General features: G+C 45.3%; 2 protein-coding genes across 7 annotated transcripts in view; one reads left to right on the top strand and one right to left on the bottom strand.

Annotated features, from left to right (window-relative positions):
- Positions 1-22,913, bottom strand: part of LOC310749103 (myosin-11) — a 1,537,435-nt gene that overhangs the window by 1,169,675 nt on the left and 344,847 nt on the right. The gene's annotated exons all lie outside the window — the stretch shown is intronic.
- The window catches only part of CLEC16A (C-type lectin domain containing 16A), a 92,090-nt gene continuing 72,000 nt past the window's right edge, over positions 2,824-22,913 (top strand). For all 6 annotated transcript variants that reach the window (XR_014541490.1, XR_014541491.1, XM_083585605.1 and 3 more), the window contains exons 1-7: positions 2,824-3,291; positions 9,109-9,237; positions 10,536-10,669; positions 12,082-12,230; positions 15,412-15,517; positions 18,578-18,701; positions 20,871-21,045. Coding sequence is in view for 4 of the 6 variants with exons in the window: in XM_083585605.1 (XP_083441731.1) it covers positions 3,212-3,291; positions 9,109-9,237; positions 10,536-10,669; positions 12,082-12,230; positions 15,412-15,517; positions 18,578-18,701; positions 20,871-21,045 (897 nt within the window). In the remaining 2 variants the exon portion in view is untranslated. The remainder of the gene's footprint in view (positions 3,292-9,108; positions 9,238-10,535; positions 10,670-12,081; positions 12,231-15,411; positions 15,518-18,577; positions 18,702-20,870; positions 21,046-22,913) is intronic.

The following is a 22,913-nucleotide window of genomic DNA, read 5'->3' as shown; positions in this document are numbered from 1 at the left end:
AAACCTAAATCCGGCCCTGTTCTTATCCCCAGCTTTTCCCAGTGTGGAGATAAAGCGATGGGAAAGATGTCTTCTTGCTTAATTCTTTGAGTGTCTGGTTGGTATTTGCTTGCGGCTCTCTAGGCTGAGAGTGAGTGACTGGCCCAAGGTCACCCAGGGAGCTTCATGGCTGAGTGGGGATTTGAACCCTGGTCTCCCAGAACCTGGGTTAAACCACAGAGCCTAGGACTTGCCGATCAGAAGGTCGGCGGTTCGAATCCCTGCGACAGGGTGAGCTCCCATTGCTCGGTCCCTGCTCCTGCCCACCTAGCAGTTCGAAAGCACGTCCAAGTGCAAGTAGATAAATAGGTACTGCTCTGGCAGGAAGGTAAATGGCGTTTCCATGTGCTGCTCTGGTTCGGCTTAGTCATGCTGGCCACATGACCCGGAAGCTGTACGCCGGTTCCCTTGGCCAATAAAACGAGATGAGCGCCGCAACCCCAGAGTCGGCCACGACTGGACCTAATGGTCAGGGGTCCCTTTACCTTTACCTCCCAGAACCTAGTCTGACACTCTAACCACTAAACCACACTGTTAAGAGTAGTTATTAAGGCAGCAAAGTCCTCCCCTGCTTTAAGGTTTCTGTGACAGGCTGCTGTTGAAGATTTAAAGCAGAGCTGAGGGCCTCCTGCTATCCTTCCCAGGTGTTGCTGGACTTCAGCTCCCATCAGCCTCCAACAAATTTGGCCATAATCATAGAATCACAAAGTTGGAAGGGACCCAGAGGGTCATCTTGTCCAACCTCATGAAAAGCAGGAATTTTTCTCCCAATGGGGCTTGAATCCATGACCCTGAGAGATTAAGAGTCTCATGTTCTCTGGACTGAGCTCTTCAGGCGTGGCTGGGGCTGATGGGAGTTGGAGGCCACCAACATCTGGGAAAGTGAATGGGGTCTCCAGCTGTCTCTCTCGGTCGAACCTACATTGCAGGACTGTTGTGGGGATTAAATGAGAAGGATGGGGGAGAACCATGTGTGCTGTCTTGAGCTCCTTGGAGGCAAAAGGTGGGATGCAAATTATATATAGTCCCCTTCAAGAATCATAGGAAATGTAGTTTATCCCTCACGTAGCTGCAAGGCCCAGGACCCTTCACAAACCACAGGGCCCAGGATTTTATTTTAATTTCTTGTGTGGGGATACAGTGTGCTTTAAATGTGTATGCACATCGACCATCTTTTGCAAACCACTTGGAGGGCTTCTTAAAATCAAACGGTATATACGTTTTGTTAAATCAATCAATACAGTGGTATGTCAGGTTACATACGCTTCAGGTTACAGACTCAGAAATATTACCTTGGGTTAAGAACTTTGCTTCAAGATGAGAACAGAAATCATGCTCCGGCGGCGCAGCAGCAGCAGCAGGAGTCCCCATTAGCTAAAGTGGTGCTTCAGGTTAAGAACAGTTTCAGGTTAAGTACGGACCTCCGGAACGAATTAAGTACTTAACCCGAGGTACCACTGTAAACCCTTCCTGATTTAAAGGTCCTGGAGCAGGGTCTCTTTCTTTAAAAAGAGACTGTAATGGGTAATATGTGTCATTTTGCACGCATACCTTCTGCTGTAGAAGGAAGTGAGGGGCAGATGGGGCTTGTCGACCTGGGAAGGCAACCCATCTAGGAGAAGGACAACTCTGATCCTAAACCTCTGCTGTCTCGCGGGACATCTTCAGGAGAAGAAAAGGCTCAGGAGCAAACCTTACACAAATCCGGTGGGGTCCCTAAGACAGTTGGATGGCGCCTTGTGCGCCTCCTTCCAGCAACTCCTGAGCCAAGCTGGCGCCAAAAGTCTTGCTTTGCTTTCCTGTGGACAGAGAGGGGAGTCTTGTCGTCTGGGCAGCCCAGGACCTCCATGCACACTCTGCCCAGGGCATGTACCCCAGGGAGGCCTCTACTAATGCAGCGGTTTGCCTTCACCCCCAGGGGCTCACAAGACAGATGCCAACCCCTCCAGGTGGTGCCCAAATAAAGAATACAGTGATACCTTGGGTTACATACGCTTCAGGTTACATACGCTTCAGGTTACAGACTCCGCTAACCCAGAAATAGTGCTCCAGGTTAAGAACTTTGTTTCAGGATAAGAACAGAAATCGTGCAGTGGCGGCACAGCGGCAGCAGGAGGCCCCATTAGCTAAAGTGGTGCTTCAGGTTAAGAACAGTTTCAGGTTAAGAACAGACCTCCAGAATGAATTAAGTACTGAACCTGAGGTACCACTGTAATTGCAAATAAAATAATAACAAAAACCACCCCGCTAACAATTGATTACGAACCGGCATTTATGTCATAGAGTCATGGAGCTGGAAGGGACTCCAGGGTCATCTAGTCCAGGCATAGGCAAACTCGGCCCTCCAGATGTTTTGGGACTACAACTCCCATCATCCCTAGCTAGCAGGGCCAGTGGTCAGGGATGATGGGAATTGTAGTCCCAAAAACATCTGGAGGCCGAGTTTGCCTATGCCTGATCTAGTCCTTGCGATGCAGGAATCTTTTGCCCAACGATTAAGCGTCTCCCTCCAAATCACAGCAAAGAAGGTTATTCTTGCACTACCAATTGTGAATCATTCCAAACAAAATCACTGCGTTGCTTTCCGAATTAATTCCGAATTATTTCCAAAGAACCGCACCGCTAACAATTCCTTTCCTATGGGGGAAGAACCCTCCTCCGCCCCTCCCTCACCTGCCTTGAAGGCCCCGCCCCTCCCGCAGGTCACAAAGACCCGCCCCCTGCCCTGCGCCGGGACGCAACCTTCCTTGCCCCTCCCACTTCCGGGTTCCCACCTCCCACCTCCGCGCGGGGCACGCTGGGACTCGCAGTCCTCTTTCTCGCCTTCTACGTATGCCTTGGCGAGAGTAGTTGCGGGCCGAGGGAAACTACCCTTCCCGGCGTGCCCCGCGCCGCGGCTCCGCTGCCGGGTCTGTGCCGTCGCATTCCGCCGGGGCGGAATGTCGGAGGGTGCGCGCGCGGGCGTGGGGGCGGGGAGGGCGCTGGGACTCCTTCCGCCTGAGAGGAAGAGGAGGAGGAGGAAGAGGATGGCGGCGGCGGCGGCCGAGAAGGAGGATGAGGCGGCGGCAGCAGCAGCCGAGGCCGTGAGGCGGTAGCGAGCGAGAGAGCGAGCTGAGAGCGAGAGCGAGAGCCCGAGCTTGGCCCTCCCTCCGTCCGTTTTTCTCCCCTCAGGATGTTCGGGCGGTCGCGCAGCTGGGGAGGCGGCGGGCACGGCAAGGCCTCGCGGAACATCCACTCGCTCGACCACCTCAAGTGAGTGTTCAGGGCGGGAGAAGGCTGTGAGGGACTCATATGCCGGAGGGGGGAGGGGCCTCGAGGCAGGTGGGCTCAGGTGGACGCCCCTCCCCCACTCGCCTCCCAACTGCCTCTGGGGCTCCTTTCACGGGGGGGGCCCGCTATACGCCCCCTCCCCAAAAGGTCCTCACTTATACGAACCCCAGGAGTTCCCAGAATTCAGATATCCGGACTGTGTGCAGGGCCGGATTTAGGTTTGATAAGCGACTGAAGGCAATGGGGCCCTTTATATGTCCAGCTGTCCTTTGTCAACAACAAAATGCCGCTGGTTTTTGTGTTGAATATATGCCCCATGGTAATTGATGGACCTAATAGGTATCTCAAGCCATTTGCACATAGCAAATAGGAGCCTACGCAACACGCAACGCTGTTGCTGTATGTAGGTTTTATTTTATTTGTTTTTTAACTTATAGTTTGGAAATGTACATCCAGTTTTTTCCCTTTAAATTTTTTCGGAGCCCCCAAGAGAGTGGGGCCCTAAGCTATAGCTTGTTTAGCTTATACTGTATGTAAATCCAGCACTGACGGTGTGCACAAGCACGGTTCCTGCAATGTGGGGGGTGAGGATTTTATTGTCACTTGTACAACTTGTATACAGTGAATTACACAGATTATACAGTGAGATGACCCCCGGAGGGTCCCCTTCCCACTCCAGGATTCTGCGATTCCATGAGCAGCCTTATAAGTGAACTTCGCTGTTTTGTGTTTGCGTTTCTGGCAGCTGGTTGGCCAGGGAGGGAGATCAGACAAGTGGGGGTAGTGTTTTTTTCCACTTGCCTGCTTTTCTTCTTCTTCTGAGGTTTCCCTGGGTTCCACACACCCTGATCCTTTTGAAGTCAAGGTTGTGTTGGTTGGGAGCTTGTTGGAAATTTCCACATAGGAATCAGTTATGCAAACGCTCACCTGAGGAGCAATTCTCTGACAGCACATTGTTTTCAGACGGCAGGACCTGTGTCCATGTTTATATATTTGTTTGTTTATTGCATTTAATATCCCGTTTCTCCCAACTACCTCAAGGTGGTGTATGTGATGAATGACCCCAAAGTTGCACCCAGTGGTCTTGTGTGTGTAAATATATATATATATATATATATATATATATATATATATATATATAAAACATATCTTTCTGTATAAATATTTTTGTGTGAGAGAGAGAGGACACTTGAGGAAGTAATGAGAGAGAGTAATGTGCAATGCGTATGTAGTCACCTTTTATTAGTATTTGTAGCCTTTGACCATTAACAATATCAACACAAATTCTTACATGTAAAAGCACCTGGCAAAGATAAACCTCTAGAATACAAATAGGATTTAAAGCATTCATTTGGCTTCTACGGATACAAAATTAGATATAAAAGATTTTAAAAATAGCAGATAATGAATCCATTCAGATAGCATGTACATAAATTTGTGTCAGTGCTAGCATATCCTGTATGTGTTATGTTTAATATAGGTAAATATGTATTGCATTATTCCCACCTTTTTCTCCAAGGAGCTGAAGGTGGAGTACATAGGGTCTTTTCTCCCCTCTTCATTTTATCCTCACAACAACAAGCTTGTGAGGTAGGTTAGGCTGAGGTCTCACTCTTGAGCTTCATGACTGAGTGGGTGAGCTCTAGCTACTACTATCCATGGGTGTCGAAGAGGCCTGCTGAAGGAAAAAGTTGTATTGGGGGCTCCTTTTTTTTACCTTGGGAGAAAGTGAGTAAGGAAGGGCTATATGATGATGGTATAAATCATGCATGGCATGGAGATAGTACAGTAGATAAAGAACAGTTTTTCTCGATCTCCAGTCACGTTATAACTTGTGGAAATCCAGTGGAGCTGAATGATGGAAGATTCAAGGCAGATAAACAAAGAACTTCTTCACATAGCACATAGTTTAACTATAGAACCCATTTCCACAGGAGGCAGTGGCAGTCACTAACTTAGAACGTTTTGAAAGAGGATTAACCAAATTCATGGTGGACAAGGTGATCAATCTGCCTGCCCTCAGAGCCCATCCATACCTCAGCTTAATGCATTGTAGACCCCTAAGTGCCTCCTTTCATTCCCCCTTGTGCATGAGGCTTTCTCCTCCAACAATGGCTGTCCTGCGATTTCTGCTTCCTAAATCTGGAGATTGCCCTATGTTTTGTTAATCCAAATAGAAGAGCTGCATCAACTGCATAGAGAATCTCCAGATTTTGGGAAGAGAAAGTATGGGACAGCCGTTGTTGGAGGAGAAAGCCTTATGGATGGGGTGGGTGGGAATTAAAGGAGGCACAATCTACATTAAACCAAGGTATGGATGAGTCCTTAACGCCACTTGCTGGGAAGATATAGAGAGTGCTGTTATGTTCAGGTTCTTCCTCCTATCTTCCCAGGGGCATCTGGTTGGCCACTGTGAGAGCAGAGTTCTGAACTAGATGCTCTTCTTATGTTCTTATGGGTGGATGGACTGACTGGAGTGACATGATTTATATTAAGTGTATGAGGTGCCTGATTAAAAATCAAATTCTCTTGATGATGTACACAGCAAAGGAGGCCAAATTAAAAGGAAACCATGCAACAGCTCAATAAAACCATAAATCAATAAATGCATGTTTCATTAAATGTAATTATAATGTTGCATGTGAGACAGAGGAGTGTGTATGTGCACGCTTCATGATGACCTTGTGCATGTGACAGGCTTGTTCTGATGTTTGTTTCCTTTTATTTGTGGTGGGTGTTGGTGTAATACATACATATAACTAAACAATGTTAAGTCTCTCGCCTTGCTGGTTGTTTATTTACACACTCTGTAATATGTAGGCAATATGTTGATACTTTGTATGTTCATTTGTATTTAAAAGATTCCCCCCCCCCTTTAGAATTAAAAAAACACCCCATAATAGGCAGCTTACAAAATTAGATTAAGACAAAAATAGCAATATGTCAATCTGGTAAAACCCTACCAGGAATAACAACCGCAAACCAAGGAATGGTTATGGGCACACATACATAGATGTATGCATTCTCCTGGACTGTTTTTATATTGATAGGCAAGTGTGTGCGTGCACACACAAACTCTCTCTTTCACTCTACATAAATACTTCATATTATTATTATTAATTTATTACCTTCCCTTCACCTTAAGGTCCCAGGGCAGGTTGCAACTATTAAAACACAATATTAAAAGCAGTTTAAAACAACTTGCAACCACAGAAATAAAGTGGGCCCTAAAAATATGCATCTTGAATGTCAGAAGCCAAGTTAAAGAGGTGCTTCTTCAGCATTCCCCAAAAGCTGTATCATGAAGGTGGTAGGCGTAATTCTGTTTGTGTGTACACACACACACAGAGTATATTACATATAATAGCCTGGTTTTTTTTAAAAAAGCAGCTGACAAAACAGAAGCAACTTGAAATTATTTAGTTGTTTTGGTGCCTGCCTTAGCCTGTAGTGTGACCAATCAGAAACACAAATGGATTCCCCCCCAGGTTCTGGGAATCAAGGTGGTGTCAGTCACACTACTGGATTCCAAAGCAGAGACAGATGATGAAGTGTTTACTTTTGAGCTCCTCTCTCATTTGATATGCCGATTTTTGAAACCAATTCCATCTTGATAGGCCTTAGAACCTATCTAAAAGTGGCTTTGCTGAATTGTCATCTACATGAAATATGTGTGTGGCTTTCCGGGTTCGGTCCAGTTGGGATAAGGAGATTGGTGCCCTGTGTATGTGGTGTGGTCTGGTGTGCGCTCAGGAGGAAACGATATATTCAGGATTTGACCATCTGTGATCATGAGGGTTCTGTTTTGCATGGGTTGTATGTAGTGTTCAGCATAGAATATTTGTGTATGTCTTTGTTTAGGACTGTAGAGTTTAGTCACCTGGCATGGTGAGACTCATACTTGATTGTGAGTGTTGTAGAAGGCTGAAAAGCCACTGAGAGTCCTGTAGGGTGAAAATAAGGAGGGTGAACACATGCAGATTGATGATGTGGGTGCAGAATTTGGGCATGTGAGGCTATGAACTATTTCTAGGCAAGATTCAGAAAACAATTCTGACACAAAATTGTGCTGGGCACATTGCTGACTCTTGGCCTCAGTTTTCCTTCTCTGTGAAAAAAGAGCCCCAACCCATATCCCTTTTCTAAGGCATTAGTGAGGGTGAATGACTTGCCTCGCAATCTTGTTAGTCTCCTTTACGTGGGCATTGATTCACTGGGGTTTACCACTAAGAAAATATGTCTGGAGATTGCAGCATCATATTATCTTGATGCAGGAGAAGTTCTTCAGAGCATTCCACAAGCATTTTAAATAACACCTAGTGCAGTTGTTTGTTTAAGGTGCTCCTTGATTCATCAGAGTCGACTGACTGGTTCCCAGATAGCCATGGCTGGTTGCACCAGTGCATTGAAGCAGCCTAAAAAAAATTTGAACTGTTCGTGGACAATGGACAATTGGAAGCACTTCACACAAGAGAGAATAAGCGCCACTGTCTTTGAGATGTAGGGATGGGTACCAACTTTGAAAGCTTTGAAAAGGACTGGACAAATTTGTCATGATAGCTGAGTGGAACTTTCCATGTCCAGAGGCGGCATACTTTGCATCTCAGATGCTGAGGACAAACAAAGGGGAAAAGCCATGTCCTGCTTGCAAGCTTCCCAGAGGCATCTGCCTAGCCGCTATAGAAATAGGATACTGGGCCAGGTACATTGGTACCTCGGGTTACATACGCTTCAGGTTACAGACTCTGCTAACCCAGAAATAGTACCTTGGGTTAAGAACTTTGCTTCAGGATGAGAACAGAAATTGTGCTCCGGCGGTGCGGAGGCAGCGGGAGGCCCCATTAGCTAAAGTGGTGCTTCAGGTTAAGAACAGTTTCAGGTTAAGAACGGACCTGCGGAACGAATTAAGTACTTAACCCGAGGTACCACTGTACATCCTTGGCCTGATCTATCTGTCATAATCTACATACCTATAAGTTTTACTAAGGCTTTGGATAAATCTAATTTATGATTTTGTTCAGTGTCTCGGCAATGGAAGCTTGGAGCTTGTGTAAGAAATGTAGTCTGCATCTTTGTAATAAAGTGGATTAGAAGTTCCACAGAAATGAAAAGGGCTAAAAATAGTGTCATGGTTAGTGCTCCAGGAGGTGTGGTTAAATCCGGTTAAGTAGAATCATCTGGTGCAGTTCTCTTAATTTGTCATATGAAATACTGGAATTGATGTACTAAATTAAAAAGATCAGCATGTTGTGTAGTCATCCTCCTAAATAACACTTTTTGCCTGGAATAATTTGCCAAATCATGGAGTACAGATTTCTTGAGTCTTTAGGGCACAATCAACATCTGAATTGTGTTTGGAAAACCATACTGTGGTCAGTGTGGTCCGCAAAGATTCTCTTGGCAGACAAGTATGTATGGGACAGGCTCCCTAAAAGTAGAATGTTTGTACCATATTTAGTGTAGTTGAATAGCTGTTGCTTGTATCAGTTATTATTTGCTGGAAATGGATTGCTCTTTCCACCTGGAAACCACCTTAAAACAGGATGTGCAATTGTTTTTGCAAAATAGTGTTTCATAAGCACACTGGTGGAGAACCTTCAGCCCTCTGGATGTTGCTGAACTACATCTCCCATCAAGCCCAGCCAGCATGGCCACATGCAAATTGAAATCCCAACACCACAGGGAGTGCCTTCGTTCATTTGCAAGTAAAGTAGCAGAGCCATTTCAAATGGCCGCACTTCAACACCCTTGTTGCAATCAGTGTTTTCATATCTTTTTTCTTGTTTGCTTGTCTTTCAGGTATATGTATCATGTTCTGACCAAAAATACCACTGTGACTGAACACAACCGCAACCTGTTGGTGGAGACTATTCGATCTATAACTGAGATCCTAATATGGGGAGACCAAAATGACAGTTCAGTGTTTGAGTAAGAGCTTTTAAGTGTTTGCTTTTGAATATAGAATATAACAATATGAAATATAAGCTGATATGCCACTGATGCAAGGAAAGAAGTAAAATGAGGGTGTAAATCCTACCTATGCATACTCCGAAAGTCAGTGGTGCTAAATCACAAGCCCATGTTGGACTGCAACCATCGTAGCTTGATTTAAATGAGTGATGTGCAGCCCAATGCTGTGTTTACTTCTATATGGGTGGGGGAACCTATGACCCTTCAGATGTTGATGACCTCCAGCTCTCAGTAGCTCCAGCCAGCATGGCTGCAGGTTCTCAATGTCTGGTTTAAGAAGTCCCACTGTGGTTTAGTGAGCTGCAGCCTCAGATTGCTCACAAAAAAGTAGTTTCTCATTGGTACCTCATACATTTTCTAAGCTGCGGTGGACTTATAGTACATATTGGCCTGGTTCACACGCAGTGTTAAATCATAGTTTAAATTTAAACTATGGTTTACTAGGAATTTTCACTATGTTTATGCACACTGCTTAATATTGCCCTATTTTCTCCTCTTCCATTCATGTGCTTGCCACACTGGGAGGAACAAACCAGAGAACGGGCTGATTGTGTTGAACAAACCTTGGCTTCCAACAGTAGTGCATTTGGAGAAAAAACACAATTGCTGGTTCACATGAAATGCTAAGCCTTTTGTTTTACCCCATTGTGGCAAAGGCAGGAGCAAATTGCACTACTGAGCAGCATTCACTAGCATGCTGCTCATTTGTGTTAAATCACAATTTACTTTAAATAATAGTTTAGTGTGGCATGCAAACCAGGCCTTAGTAGGCTCTGCTTCTTTCTGGTGGTTCTGCTCTATGTTTTGCTTCTGTTTTTGTATGCTATACAACTCTTCAGCATTGCCTCAAACTCATCCTTACCTCAAAGTAGTAAAACTTTTGCTCCATTCAGATGGTTTATCTTTGCCTGTTTTACAGATAGCTAAGCATTTCAGAAGCGAGGCTTGACATTTACCAGTCAGTTGTACCAAATGGCATCTCTTGGAGCCAAAGACCAGTTCCCTGTGCCTGTGATGACTCGCTGGCCTCCAGTTTCCAGCCCATAATATAACATGGAACCTATTTTTAAATCTTTACTTACTTTTCCCATTAACAAACAGTTACGTGGAAAAAAAGTTCCTTAACACAATGGCCATGGTTCAATACCAGCAATGGTCCCACAGTCTTAAACAGGACTTGCTGCCTAGTAACTGCAGCCGAAATGTTTTGCAATAATCATTTTGCAAATCAGTAACAACTTTCAATGTTGTTCTAGTTTTTTCTTGGAGAAGAACGTGTTTGTGTTCTTTCTGAACATTCTGCGTCAGAAGTCTGGCCGTTACGTGTGTGTGCAGCTCCTGCAGACCTTGAACATCCTTTTCGAGAACATTAGTCATGAAACGTCTCTCTGTAAGTATGCATGCCTCCATGTTGCCTTTAACGAAATCAGCGTAGTTTTGATTTTGTAGTACTAAACCTTTGCTGCCTGTCTTTCTCAAATGGGATGGGAGAATCATAGAATCATAGAGTTGGAAGAGACCACAAGGGCCATCGAGTCCAACCCCCTGCCAAGCAGGAAACACCATCAGAGCACTCCTGACATATGGTTGTCAAGCCTCTGCTTAAAGACCTCCGAAGAAGGAGACTCCACCACACTGCTTGGCAGCAAATTCCACTGTCGAACAGCTCTTACTGTCAGGAAGTTCTTCCTAATGTTTAGGTGGAATCTTCTTTCTTGTAGTTTGGATCCATTGCTCCGTGTCCGCTTCTCTGGAGCAGCAGAAAACAACCTTTTTGTTGTTTTCTCTGGAGCAGCAGAAAGCAACCTTTTTGGGAGGAGAGGGCTAAGGGTCCATTTTCCCAGGTCAGGAACTGGGAGGTGCTACTTTGCTGTTCTGAAGCTTATGAGTTTGCAACTCGCACTGGATGGTTGTTGTCTGTCAGCTGGGCTACAAATTAGGGCCCTATTGGTTGAGATAGGGATGGCAACCAAGGCATGGAGCAATCCATAGCCGTAATCCTATGGAAATGGCTCTGGCTGACTTAATATTATTAAATTGCTCTCCCTGACAGTTTATTGGGCCACACATTTCACCTCCTTCACCTCCTTCCTACCCATTCTAAATCTGAAAAAGATAACTTGGTTTTCATAGACCTTCTAGGTTCCTGTGGTCCAAATAAATAAATAAACAAACAAACAAACAAACAAACAAATAGCCACCTGTCTGTTTAGAGCCATAAATAGGAAGCCTTCATCCTGAGAAATGGAATAGAGACACATGGAGCTGGGAAGGAGTCGTGTGATAGAAGCATTTAAAAGTTGGTGTATGCAACAAAGGCTGCTCCTTACATTGGAGAAAAGTATGCTATTAGGGAGTTGAGGCATATTATTTGCTATGTCTTCCCTTTCAAAGGGATCTGCTACTAGGTTGAAGTCTAGATAAGAATCTAAAATTAGAGGGGGATGAAGAAGCAAGATGGCATCAAAAACTCATGTGCTGACTTTTAAATGTGCTTCTAGCAGATTGATTTTTTTATTGTTCCCATTGTTGGTGTCTGGCTTCTCTTTAATCCAGCCTTTCTGAACTTGGTGCCCTCCAGATGTTTCTGAATTGTAACTTCCATCCACCACAGACCACATGGTTATATTGACTGGGGCTGAGCATCTTGAGGGCACCAGGTTGGCAGAGGCTGTTCTGATTGGATGCTGGAATAATTTTTGGAAACATTGCTTAATAGAACAATTTGTGTGAATCTCTTCATTTTTGTGTAATTTATAACATTTGTGCTGATTATGAATTTGTTCTCTTCCCCCTTCCCAGACTATTTGCTTTCCAACAACTACGTAAATTCTATCATTGTGCACAAATTTGACTTCTCGGATGAAGAGATTATGGCATACTACATTTCGTTCCTGAAAACGCTTTCTCTGAAGCTCAACAACCACACGGTTCATTTCTTTTACAATGAGGTAGGCAGAGGAACCCCTTTCAACTTGAAAATAAAAAGTTGCGGCTGCAGTGGATCTATGAAATGTGGGTGGTGAAAATGAGGTTCTTAAATTGGCCCTGCAGCCAAGAGGGTGGTGACCAGGCAGGAGTCAAGAAGCTAAGATCTGTTTAGAAGGGTTTATTTTAAATACCCCTGCAAAATACTCATGAATGCTTTTCACTTTGTGAAAGATGTAAGTGTAGTAGCAACAAAGAGAAATCACCAGCATATTATACCTGAATGATTCTTGGGGAAGGGAGAAATGGGGAGCATTACAGTGGTGCCCCGCAAGACGAACGCCTCGCAAGACGAAAAACCCGCTAGACGAAAGGGTTTTCCGTTTTTCGATGCGCTTCGCAAGATGAATTTCCCTATGGGCTTCCTTCGCAAGACGAAAGCCCATAGGGAAATCTCCAGGACAGTGGGGAAGCGCAGCGCGTCTTCCCCACTATCCTCGGACCTCCTCCGAAGGCTGGCGGTGGGGCGGAGAGACCTCCTCCCGCCGCCAGCCTTCGGAAGGCTGCTCGGAAGGCTGGCAGCGGGAGGAGGTCTCTCCGCCCCACCGCCAGCCTTCGGAAGGCTGCTCGGAAGGCTGGCGGCGGGAGGAGGTCTCTCCGCCCCACCGCCAGCCTTCGGAAGGCTGCTCGGAAGGCTGGCGGCGGGAGGAGGTCTCTCCGCCCCACCGCCAGCCTTCGGAAGGCTGCTCGGAAGGCTGGCGGCGGGAGGAGGTCTCTCCGCCCCACCGCCAGCCTTCGGAAGGCTCCTCCGAAGGCTGGCGGTGGGGCGGAGAGACCTTCTCCCCGCGTCAGCCTTCGGAAGGCTGCTCGGAAGGCTGGCGGTGGGGTGGAGAGACCTTCTCCCCGCGCCAGCCTTCGGATGGCTGTCCTGAAGACTTGTGGTGGGAGGAGGGTTTTCCTTCCCACCGCCAACATTCAGAATGCTGTTCTGAATGTTGGCGGTGGGGAGGAAAAACCCTCCTCCCACCGCAAGCCCCGGGAACAGAGGAGAAGCGCTGCGCGCCTTCCCCTCTGTTCCCGGACCTGTCCTGAAGGCTTGCGGTGGGGAGAAAAGCCCTTCTCCGCACCGTCAGCCTGGCAAGCGGTCTCTATAGGAACGCATTAATTGATTTTCAATGCATTCCTATGGGAAAAGTGCTTCGCAAGACGAAAAACTCGCAAGAAGAAAAAACTTGCGGAACGAATTAATTTCGTCTTGCGAGGCACCACCGTATATGAAAATATTTATATGGCAACACAAAATAGAACATGAGTATGTGACTTAGCTATACTTCACTCAGAAAAACATATGCAGATTTAAATTAACTGCAGCTTAGCTAGTCAAGCTTCAGTCTAACCTAGGGCTGGGAATCTTTGGCCCCCCAGATGTTGCTGGGTTCCAACTCGTATTATCTCTGGCCGTTGGCGTTGCTGGTTGGGCCTGATGGAATTTGAAATCCAATAACTTTTGGACGGCCGCAGGTTTCCCCAGTCCTGATCTAGCCCTGTACTGTTGATGGTCTTTAAACCCAGTACTACTGCCCGACAGACTGTGGACATTAGGAGCTATCTCCTTGGACTTGAGCAAAGATCTGTCCCACGAGACACTTCTTTGGCAGTGTTGCCATGGAATGAATTTTTTTCCTGCTTTTCTTTGTCCTTTATCTGCTTCTTACCACGAGAGGGCACCAGAGCTTAAGCAGTCTGACTTGGCCTTAGATTAAATGTCTCCATCTTAACATAGTTATTTGTTTGTTTTTCTGTGGCAGAGGCAACATGTCGATCATTAGCTACAGCTGCTTTCACTCAGCAAATATAACTTTGCAAGCCTGTCTTTATTGCAGGCATGGGGAATCTTCTCTGGCCAGTGGGCTAGATAATTATTGCCCTGTCCCTTGTTGGACCAAACTTGCACAGGTGAGCAGAGCTTCCCACCTGTCAAGTCACCCGATCATCTTACACATCAGGTGGTGCTGTGCTTTGAAGCCCAAATGGTTGGGACCGTACATGAGTTTTGCTGAGGGGCTAGAGAGGAAGGGCTGTATTTTTTGTATGATAAAAATAATTGATTTTTCACTTTCTTTCTTTCTTTTTTAAAAAAAGGTGCTCAATGTCTTGCGCTCCTGAGTGTTGCTGTTACCGTTTATTGTTCATCATGTTGCTGTTATCATTTATTGTTCATCAGTTGCACCTTATTTTATTATGTTAGCTACCGTATTTAAGACGCCCCCTTGTATAAGACGCCCCCTATTTTGGGGGCCTCAAAATTTAGAAAATAGGGGGGTTGAGCTTTTGGGGAGGACCTGCAGCAGCCCGCCGGGGCAGAGCGCGTGGCCGCTCTAGCCAGAGCATGGCCACGGAGGGGCAGCCCAACCAGCCGATGGATCCTGGCGAAGGGAAGCGGCTGATCAGGCCTGGAGAGAGAGCACAAAACAGCCAGGCACCCTCCTCCTTAAAGGGACAGCTCCCTGCCTGTCCTGGTCAGGACAAAGGACCCTGCTTACAGCCGCTGTACCATTCAGGCTTGTGCCTTCCTCCCAAACTTTCGCCTCTCCTCAGGGAGCGCCTTCAGATCACCAGGGGTCTCTGTCGGGGGATGCTGGGAACCAGTCAATCAATCTCTCCCCACCACAACTTTTTGGTTCCGCTTGCGTCACTGAAACCACCTATCAGCTCCCCGATCGCTGCCAGCGTGATAAATGGAGGCGATCAGGCAGCTGCAGTGCAAGCGGCTGTGTGCTACGTTCTGGCGGGTGAGTGATTTTCGGGATTCCCCCCCCCCCAAAAAAAAATCAAGTGGCCAATGCCGAAAACTGCTCACCCGCCAGAACGAAGCGTGAGCCTGAGTTTTTAAGCGGCAAATGGCCACTTGATTGTTGGGGGGGGGGAGAGATGCCCCCCTCAGCACTACCCGTGTATAAGACGAGCCTAAATTTTGAACCTCATTTTTGAGTCAAAAAAGCTCGTCTTATCCTCGGAAAAATACGGTAATCTGGAAATTATCATTATTTATGACCCGCCCTTTGCCCTAAGATCCCAGGGCAGGTTGCAACATCGAAACACAATGTTGAAAAGAGTTTAAAACAATTTACTTTTATATTGAGGGACAGGATACAAATGCATAAAACAAATTAATTCCTTGTACTTAACTGTCTTCTCTTTCAGCACACAAATGATTTTGCCCTGTACACTGAAGCCATTAAATTCTTCAACCACCCAGAAAGCATGGTCAGGATTGCTGTTAGAACGATAACTTTAAACGTCTACAAAGGTAGGTTTTCCTAAACCTGTAGCCTTAGAACAGCTAGTACTTGGGTGACAGTTTTTTTGTAAATAGTGAGGCTTGAATGCAAAGGTGAAAATAAGACTTAGCAGTTTGACAGGTTTACTAAACGAGAGAGAGAGAGAGAGAGAGAGAGAGAGAGAGAGAGAGCAAAACTATGAGTGTTGCCACTTTTAAAACTTTCATCTCTAAAAGAAGAGTTCTCCAGAATAGTGTCTCAGCAGTGAAAAGTATTTAAAGGGTTCTATAGAAGTTGTGCCTGTAAGAGAAATACACTGTAAGCGCCACCAGAGGTCATTCTTTGCAAGATCATGCATGCATGATACATGCTGAAGAGTGTGCAAATCGTTGTGCAAATGGGGAACGTTAAGTTGCATGATCAAAATCTCTTTCTTTGAATGTTGCGTGTCTCTCTTCCTTTGTTCATCAGTGAAGAAAATGTCAGTGTGCCGTAGAATAGAATTGAGCAAAATATTTCCTGTCTCGGGAAATATGAGCCATGTTTATCCTTGCAAAGTCATAAAAGATGCTAGAATCTGAGAGGGACCCATGAATTAGGAATTCATTTTGAATGTGCTAACTTGCCTATTGAGGTCCCACGACCAAGTTCCAAAGAATCAAGCAAAAAGGCAGGGGGAGTACTTAGGGCTGCCTCCCAAGCTACTTCCTCCCATCTTTGGATACCAATAATAAAATAAAATGCTAATGTGCTGAAGGATACATTGAAGACCCTAGTGTCCAAAATACTTCAGTAGATTTGTTTTTTCCTTTGACTCTATTGCACCAGCAATACAGAGCGATTTTACTGACATTTAAGTCTGCAAATTGATGCATCTCTGCAGCTTCTGCATAAACATTTGAACAATGTGAAATAACTTCCAAGCCTCTCTGGAGATTTCAATCCTGCATCTCTTCTGGTCTTGCACGTGCATTTCTCTAGGTCTTCCCTTTCCCCACCTTTCGGGAAACTCTTCAAGAATTAAGCTGGCTATTTTTAGTTTGAGCTCTAGCAGTTAACATCACTAGAAATTCCTTCTTAGAAGTGCTGCAGTTGCCCCATATGCGCTATATATGTAAATTGCACATGTTCCCAAGTTCACCAGAAGATATTTGAGGAAGGAAAAAAGAACAGCTGATGTGTAGTAAAAGGCAGGTTTTGTAATTGGGGGAAATGTTTTATCCACCGGTTTGAGTGAAACAGCATAGCGGGATCAAGTTAGAGCTATAAAGACACGGGCAGGCTTTGCATTACATGTCCTAAATACTGTAGAGCAGAGGATCAGGGACGCGGGTGGTGCTGTGGTCTAAACCACTGAGCCTCTTGGGCTTGCCGTCTGTGGAACAGTTCCAGATGGGAGCTGCTGCTAATCCCCTTGCAGCTGAAACTGCAAATGATTCGGTGGCACGTTTAAGAGCCTTAAACTTGGCCCTCCCAAGCGTCTCAGTCTGGCCCTTTGGACTCCCTCCAGCCATAGCCGCCTCTCTCCTCACCAGCCTCGCTTTGCAACCTCCTTGAGTGCTTTTGTTCAGCTGGATTGTGTCCTTGAACTCCATTAATGCCTTTTGCTTACCTGGATGGAGGATAGAGAGGGTGTTGGCGTAGAAACTAGCTTACTGTACAAAGTTAAAATTTACATCTGTTGCTCTGCACACTCCAGCCTTTGGCGTGTGGCCCCTGGAAGGTTGCCTAGAAGGGAATGCGGCCCCTGGGCTGCAGTAAAAGTTTTCCCACCCCTTCTTTAAAGGCTCATGCCTTCCACTGTGGCACACACTTTTGTGAACTAGAGCCTGCACTGGCAGGTAATAATAATAATGATAATAATAATTTTTTATTTATACCCCACCTTTCCCGGTTCAAAAACCAGGCTCACGGCGACTAACAACAAATTTAAAACACTTTAAAACACTTAATTATAAAAAGAGCATAAAATACAGTATAAAAACACGAATAACAATAAAATTCAAAAATCAATTCGATAATCTCCAGGGCTAGCTGGCTGAATTGGTCCTACTTGGGTTACTTGCACAGGACCCCTAAACGTGGAGGCAGGTGGAGAAAATAGACCTTTAAGGTTTCCTGCATTGCAGGGGGTTGGACTAGATGATTCTCAGGGTCCCGTCCAGCTCTACAGTTTTATGATTCTACTATGATCTTCCCTTCCAGTGCTCTTCTGTAGCTGAACCCTGTGTCTGTTCCAGTGTGTGCTGCAAAGCAGCGGCCGCAGTCCCTTTGACTTGGCCAGTGCCCTCAGCCAGCCAGTCCCTCCCCTCCCAGCAGCACAAAGGGGAAACAGTGCCAGAGACCCCACAGCAGATATATCCATGTGGAAAAGAGTTCTCTGAGGGGAGGAAGTTTCTGACAACCACTGCCCCCGAGTTGAGTTTGGAGGTGGGGTGTGGGCTCAAGGTGGTAGCATGCACACAGTATGGTTTTCTACTGCTATCTCCTCCTAACCTCTCTCTTCTAGCCTAGATGCTTTGTGCTTTATAGCTACTGAGCCCTTTGGAGGATGTCTCACTATCCCAATTCCTAACCCTGTTAACCATTGTCTGTTTTTTCCCTCCCTTTCTTCACTGATGATCCTGTGTTCCTTAATGCAGTGTCATGTAAGTCTGCTAATCACTTTGACTTTCAGCCTTATTGCTTTTATTCTTGCACTTTTGTCCAGTTCTCTAGAAAGTGAGAAATGACTGGTTTCACCTGCCTGTTTTCAGAACGATGCAGGAATAACTTACATGTCACCTTAATGGACTTGTTTAACCTCACGAGGGACGGAAAATATGATGAACTGTGATAGATAACTTAGGCATGAAATAAATCTGGTTTGGGCTTCTGCTACTGAAAGCCAGCCTATTTATTTATTGAAAGGGATTCATGGGTTGTATCCAATACTAGTCATACTCAGAGTAGACCCATTAAATTAGTGGACATGACTGACTTAGGTCCATAAATTTCTAAGTATCTGCTCTGAGTAGAATTTATTTGCTTTGCATTTTACTTCTTTTTCAAAATGGATCTTTTAAAAGATTTCTCCCCTCCCTCTTAAGTGGACAACCAGCCTATGCTGCACTACATCCGAGACAAAACTGCTGTCCCTTACTTCTCCAATCTCGTCTGGTTTATTGGGAGCCATGTGATTGAACTGGATAACTGCGTGCAAACGGATGAAGAGTAAGCCCTGTTTTCTAACTCTCGTTGTGAGGAGTGATGTCGCTTCGTCCATTGTATTAAATCTGCATGCATTGGCATCTGCATTAAAAAAATATATATATATCCCAGGAGGAAAGGGGAGAAGGGAGCTTGGTGCTAGCGGCAGTTCCATTGTGGCAAATGGGGCACTGCCCCACCAGCCCCCACCTCTGTTCCTCCAAGCCCACCTTTCCGGTTAACTGCAAGTATGTATTTTGGGGGGGGAGGTGGGGGTAATGTATACAGTCTTTTTGCTCTGTTCCCCCCCCCCACGTAGGTACTTTTTCTTTTCATTCTGCCTTTTTGTGTCTTATTTTACTCTGTGCGCTTGTAATCATGTACTTTTCAGTCTTTCAATAAGGAACAATAATTAAAAGCCTACCTTCCTGATTATAACCAGCCCGGGTGGTAGGAACTGCCTTCCTCCTTCTTTGTCTCACTTTTGTTCTTGTAGAACAGGGAGGAGGATAGGGGCATTTTTATTAATCATTATCACTGTTATTTATCACACTTATTAGTTCCTTTTTATATTTATATTTCAGCTTAATGGCTTTGAACGGCTTCTGTTTTATTGTTTCAGATTTAGCGGGGTCCTTTTTTCCCTCCTCTGTCCAAACAGATAGAATTTCCCTTAATGTTCTAGCAATACACTAGCTAGCACCCTCTGACACTGGCTCAGAATTATATATATTCCTGCTGGAAATTAGGGACTGCAACCTCTTCCCAGCAGCTGTTGGCCCTCTGCACGGTTACTAGAGGCTCTGTGCCCTTGCCCTTTGGCCATGGGGCAATTAACTGCCGCAGAGAAGCTCTGCTTACGAGGGAAGGGATGTCACTCAATGGTAGAAGCATATTATTTGCATGCAGAAGGTCCCATGTTCAGTTCCTGGCACTTCCAAGCACAGCTGAGTAAGACTTTGGGCTGAATCACTGGAAAGCTACTGGCAATCAGTGTAAACAGGACTGAGCTGGATGGGCCAAGACTCAAGATTTGCATTAAGAGAGCTCCCGATGTTCCTGTGCTCCCACCAGCTGCAATTATAGGTGGGGTCACGACAGTCACTTTGATCCTGTTGCCGCTAGACGCATCTCAAATATTTGAAAGCTTTCAGACAAGCTGACAGAGATCTTTTTTGGACTTGTCCAAGCCAGCCATCTCTTGTTCTCCCATTAAAATTCTTACGGAATGCGTTATAAAAAGCACAGCCAGCATCATACTTACTAATTGTGAAATAAGTCATCTTATTTTTATTTTGTTGGACTGGATGATCCTCTGGGTTCTTTCCAACCCGGTGATTCTATGATTCTAAGTAAGGGGCAGTTCAGGCATGTCACAGGCATGGCAAGTGAGCGAGAATCGACTTTCTACTTAACGGACAGTTTATGGGAAGAGCTCAACTTCTGCTGAGCAAAAATATACTTCTGAATAAGCTGTAGGGATGAGCACTGATAGGTTTTTATGAGGAAAGCATGGCGGTGGCTCCAAGGGAGCACTTTTAATTCTGCTGATTGTGGAGGAACAGTTTCTCCCCAGCGCTAAAAAATCTTCATATGGAAAACTTTGCAGGAGAGTTGGGGGTTGTAGAGGTGAGAAGAGGCAGCAGAATTCTTCCTTGATATCAGGCAGGCCCTTTCACTGTGTTCTTTTTGATGCCTGCTAAAAACATTTTTGTTTAGGCAAGCCTATATGGACATGTAGAAGCCGGAATTAAAACACCTATCTTTTTAGCTGATAATTGATAATAATAATAATAATTTTTTATTTATACCCCGCCCTCCCCAGCCAAGACCGGGCTCTGGGCGGCTAACAACCAATAATAAAAACAAGTTGATTAAAATACAATTTTAAAAGATTAAAATACAACATTAAAACATTAGGATGCAGCCTCTTCACAGGAGGAGAAAAGAAAAAGAAAGAGGGGGAGGGAATCAAACTGATTCTAAGCCAAAGGCCAGATGGAACAACTCTGTCTTACAGGCCCTGCGGAAAGAAATCAGATCCCGCAGGGCCCTGGTCTCATGATCCTAATTAGCTTTTGACTGTTTTTACATGCCTGCTTTTAGCAGCCTTTGATTGATAATTCTAATGTTCTATTTTTATTTTGCAAACCGCTTAGAGGTTTTTATTACAAGCAACTCTTTCTTTTGCAGGCACAGAAATAGGGGGAAGCTTAGTGACCTGGTAGCCGAGCACCTTGACCACCTTCATTACCTAAACGATATCCTTATCATTAACTGCGAATTCTTAAATGAGGTGCTCACAGACCACCTGCTGAATAGCCTTTTCCTGCCTCTCTATGTGTATTCATTAGTAAATCAAGATAAGGTAAGGCATTAACCATCTTTTAACAACTGAGAGGACAAAAATTGTTGAAAGTAGTGTTATAGGGACTTAATTGTCAGTTGCACCTTTAAGGCTGCCTGAAATAATTCTGTTGAAAGAGCATTTCTCTTAGCTCTAAAGGTATAACTGAAACCTTCTACTTCTTCTTTGCTAAACCTTGCACAGTTAGCTTGTGTAACTGTTCCAGAGAAAGAGCTGCTGGTTCATATCTGTTACATCACCTCATTGTTTACAAGAAACCTGTTTGAACCCTTTTGCTTTTAGAGGAAAATAAAGGAGAAATGGATTCTTGGAATAATGATTAGGAGCCATCTGCAATTTTCCCTGAGCAGCAGTTGCGACAGAATTAGTGATAGGACATGATTGCTCTCTTTTACCAAGAAACACTGGTGTTTTTTCAGCAGCACACACTGATGAGGATGTTGTTGTTTTGTGGGCAAATACCTGGGAAGCCTCTGCTAGGAAGGTGATGCCGACTGTTTCTTATAAAACCGCTGTGTCTTTGTTGTTGTTATTTTTCTGCTTCTTCTGAGCCTCTGGCTTTTAATTCCCCAAAGGGGCAACTGTATGTCTGCCATAGACTTCATAGCATGCACCCAGCATTTATGGATGCTGGGGGTCAATGACAATCACCTTGACCTGTACCTCCTGAAGGCATCTCTTTGGCTTCTGCTGGAAATTCCATTTAATAAATGAATATCCTGTCTTTGATGTTGGGGCAGGCGATCTGTTGCCGCCAGGTGCTTTTGGACTTCCAGCAGCCAGTACAGTGGTACCTCGGGTTACAGACGCTTCAGGTTACAGCTCCACTAACCCAGAAACAGCACCTCGGGTTAAAAACTTTGCTTCAAGATGAGTACAGAAATCATGCTCCGGCGGTGCAGTGGCAGCAGGAGGCCCCATTAGCTAAAGTGGTGCTTCAGGTTAAGAACAATTTCCGGTTAAGAATGGACCTCCAGAACGAATTAAGTACTTAACCCGAGGTATCACTGTTTGGGCTATGATCCGGGTTGATGAGAGCTGCAATCCAACGCCATCAAGAGGCGAAGGGCCGTAGCTCAGCAGCAGAGGATCTGCTTCGTATGCAGAAGGTCCCAAGTTCATTCCCCGGCATCTCAAGGAAGGACTGAGCTGGGACCCTTGCCTGAGAAACCTTGGAGAGCTGCTGCCAGTCAGTGCAGACAATACTGAACTAGATTGGTTTGATTTACTGTAAGGCAACTTTTCCTGTCTTTCTCTAGTGGAGGTTCCACAGCCCTTATCTAAGGGGATCAAGATTCTCTCCCCACTTTTTTTTAATTACCCCACTGGGCTGAGAGGACTGCTTCATTGTCACCTGGGGGATTTCACTATTTGAGCCCAAGTCTGCCCAATCTTAATCTGAGGCTCTAGCCTTCAATACTAGAAGCAGAATGCTGGACTCAGTAAATGGTGGTTTTGATCCATCAGGGCATGCCTGAATTTTTTTAAGAGCAAGATGGAACTTCCATGTTCAGGTGCAGTCTAGCTATGGATAAAAGATGCTGGGAGCAGACAGCATTGTGGGAGGGGGTGAGCTCTGGGTTTCCTGGTGAGCTCTGGTTGGCCACTGGTAGCAATAAGGTAGTTCTTCATTCTGCATGCGATCTGGCAGGCTGTGCTCCCAAAGGACCAAATGTGGGCTTGGACACTTGTGCTGTGCTTCCCACTAAATTGTCTGAAGCAGCCAGCTATGTGCTGAACTCAGCCTAACTAGAGAAACACTCGGCCACAATCTTTCAGATGAACCGAGACAAATCTGTTGAGTGCAGTATCTGTACATAGTATTTGCATCCTAGAGGCAGAGAGAGAGTTGTGATGGCTAAAGGGCT

The sequence above is a fragment of the Podarcis filfolensis genome, assembly GCF_964270895.1.
Source record: "Podarcis filfolensis genome assembly, chromosome: 14".
Lineage (NCBI taxonomy): Eukaryota > Metazoa > Chordata > Lepidosauria > Squamata > Lacertidae > Podarcis > Podarcis filfolensis.
Note: the sequence above shows the minus strand (reverse complement) of the source record. Positions and strands in the feature narration are given on the sequence as shown.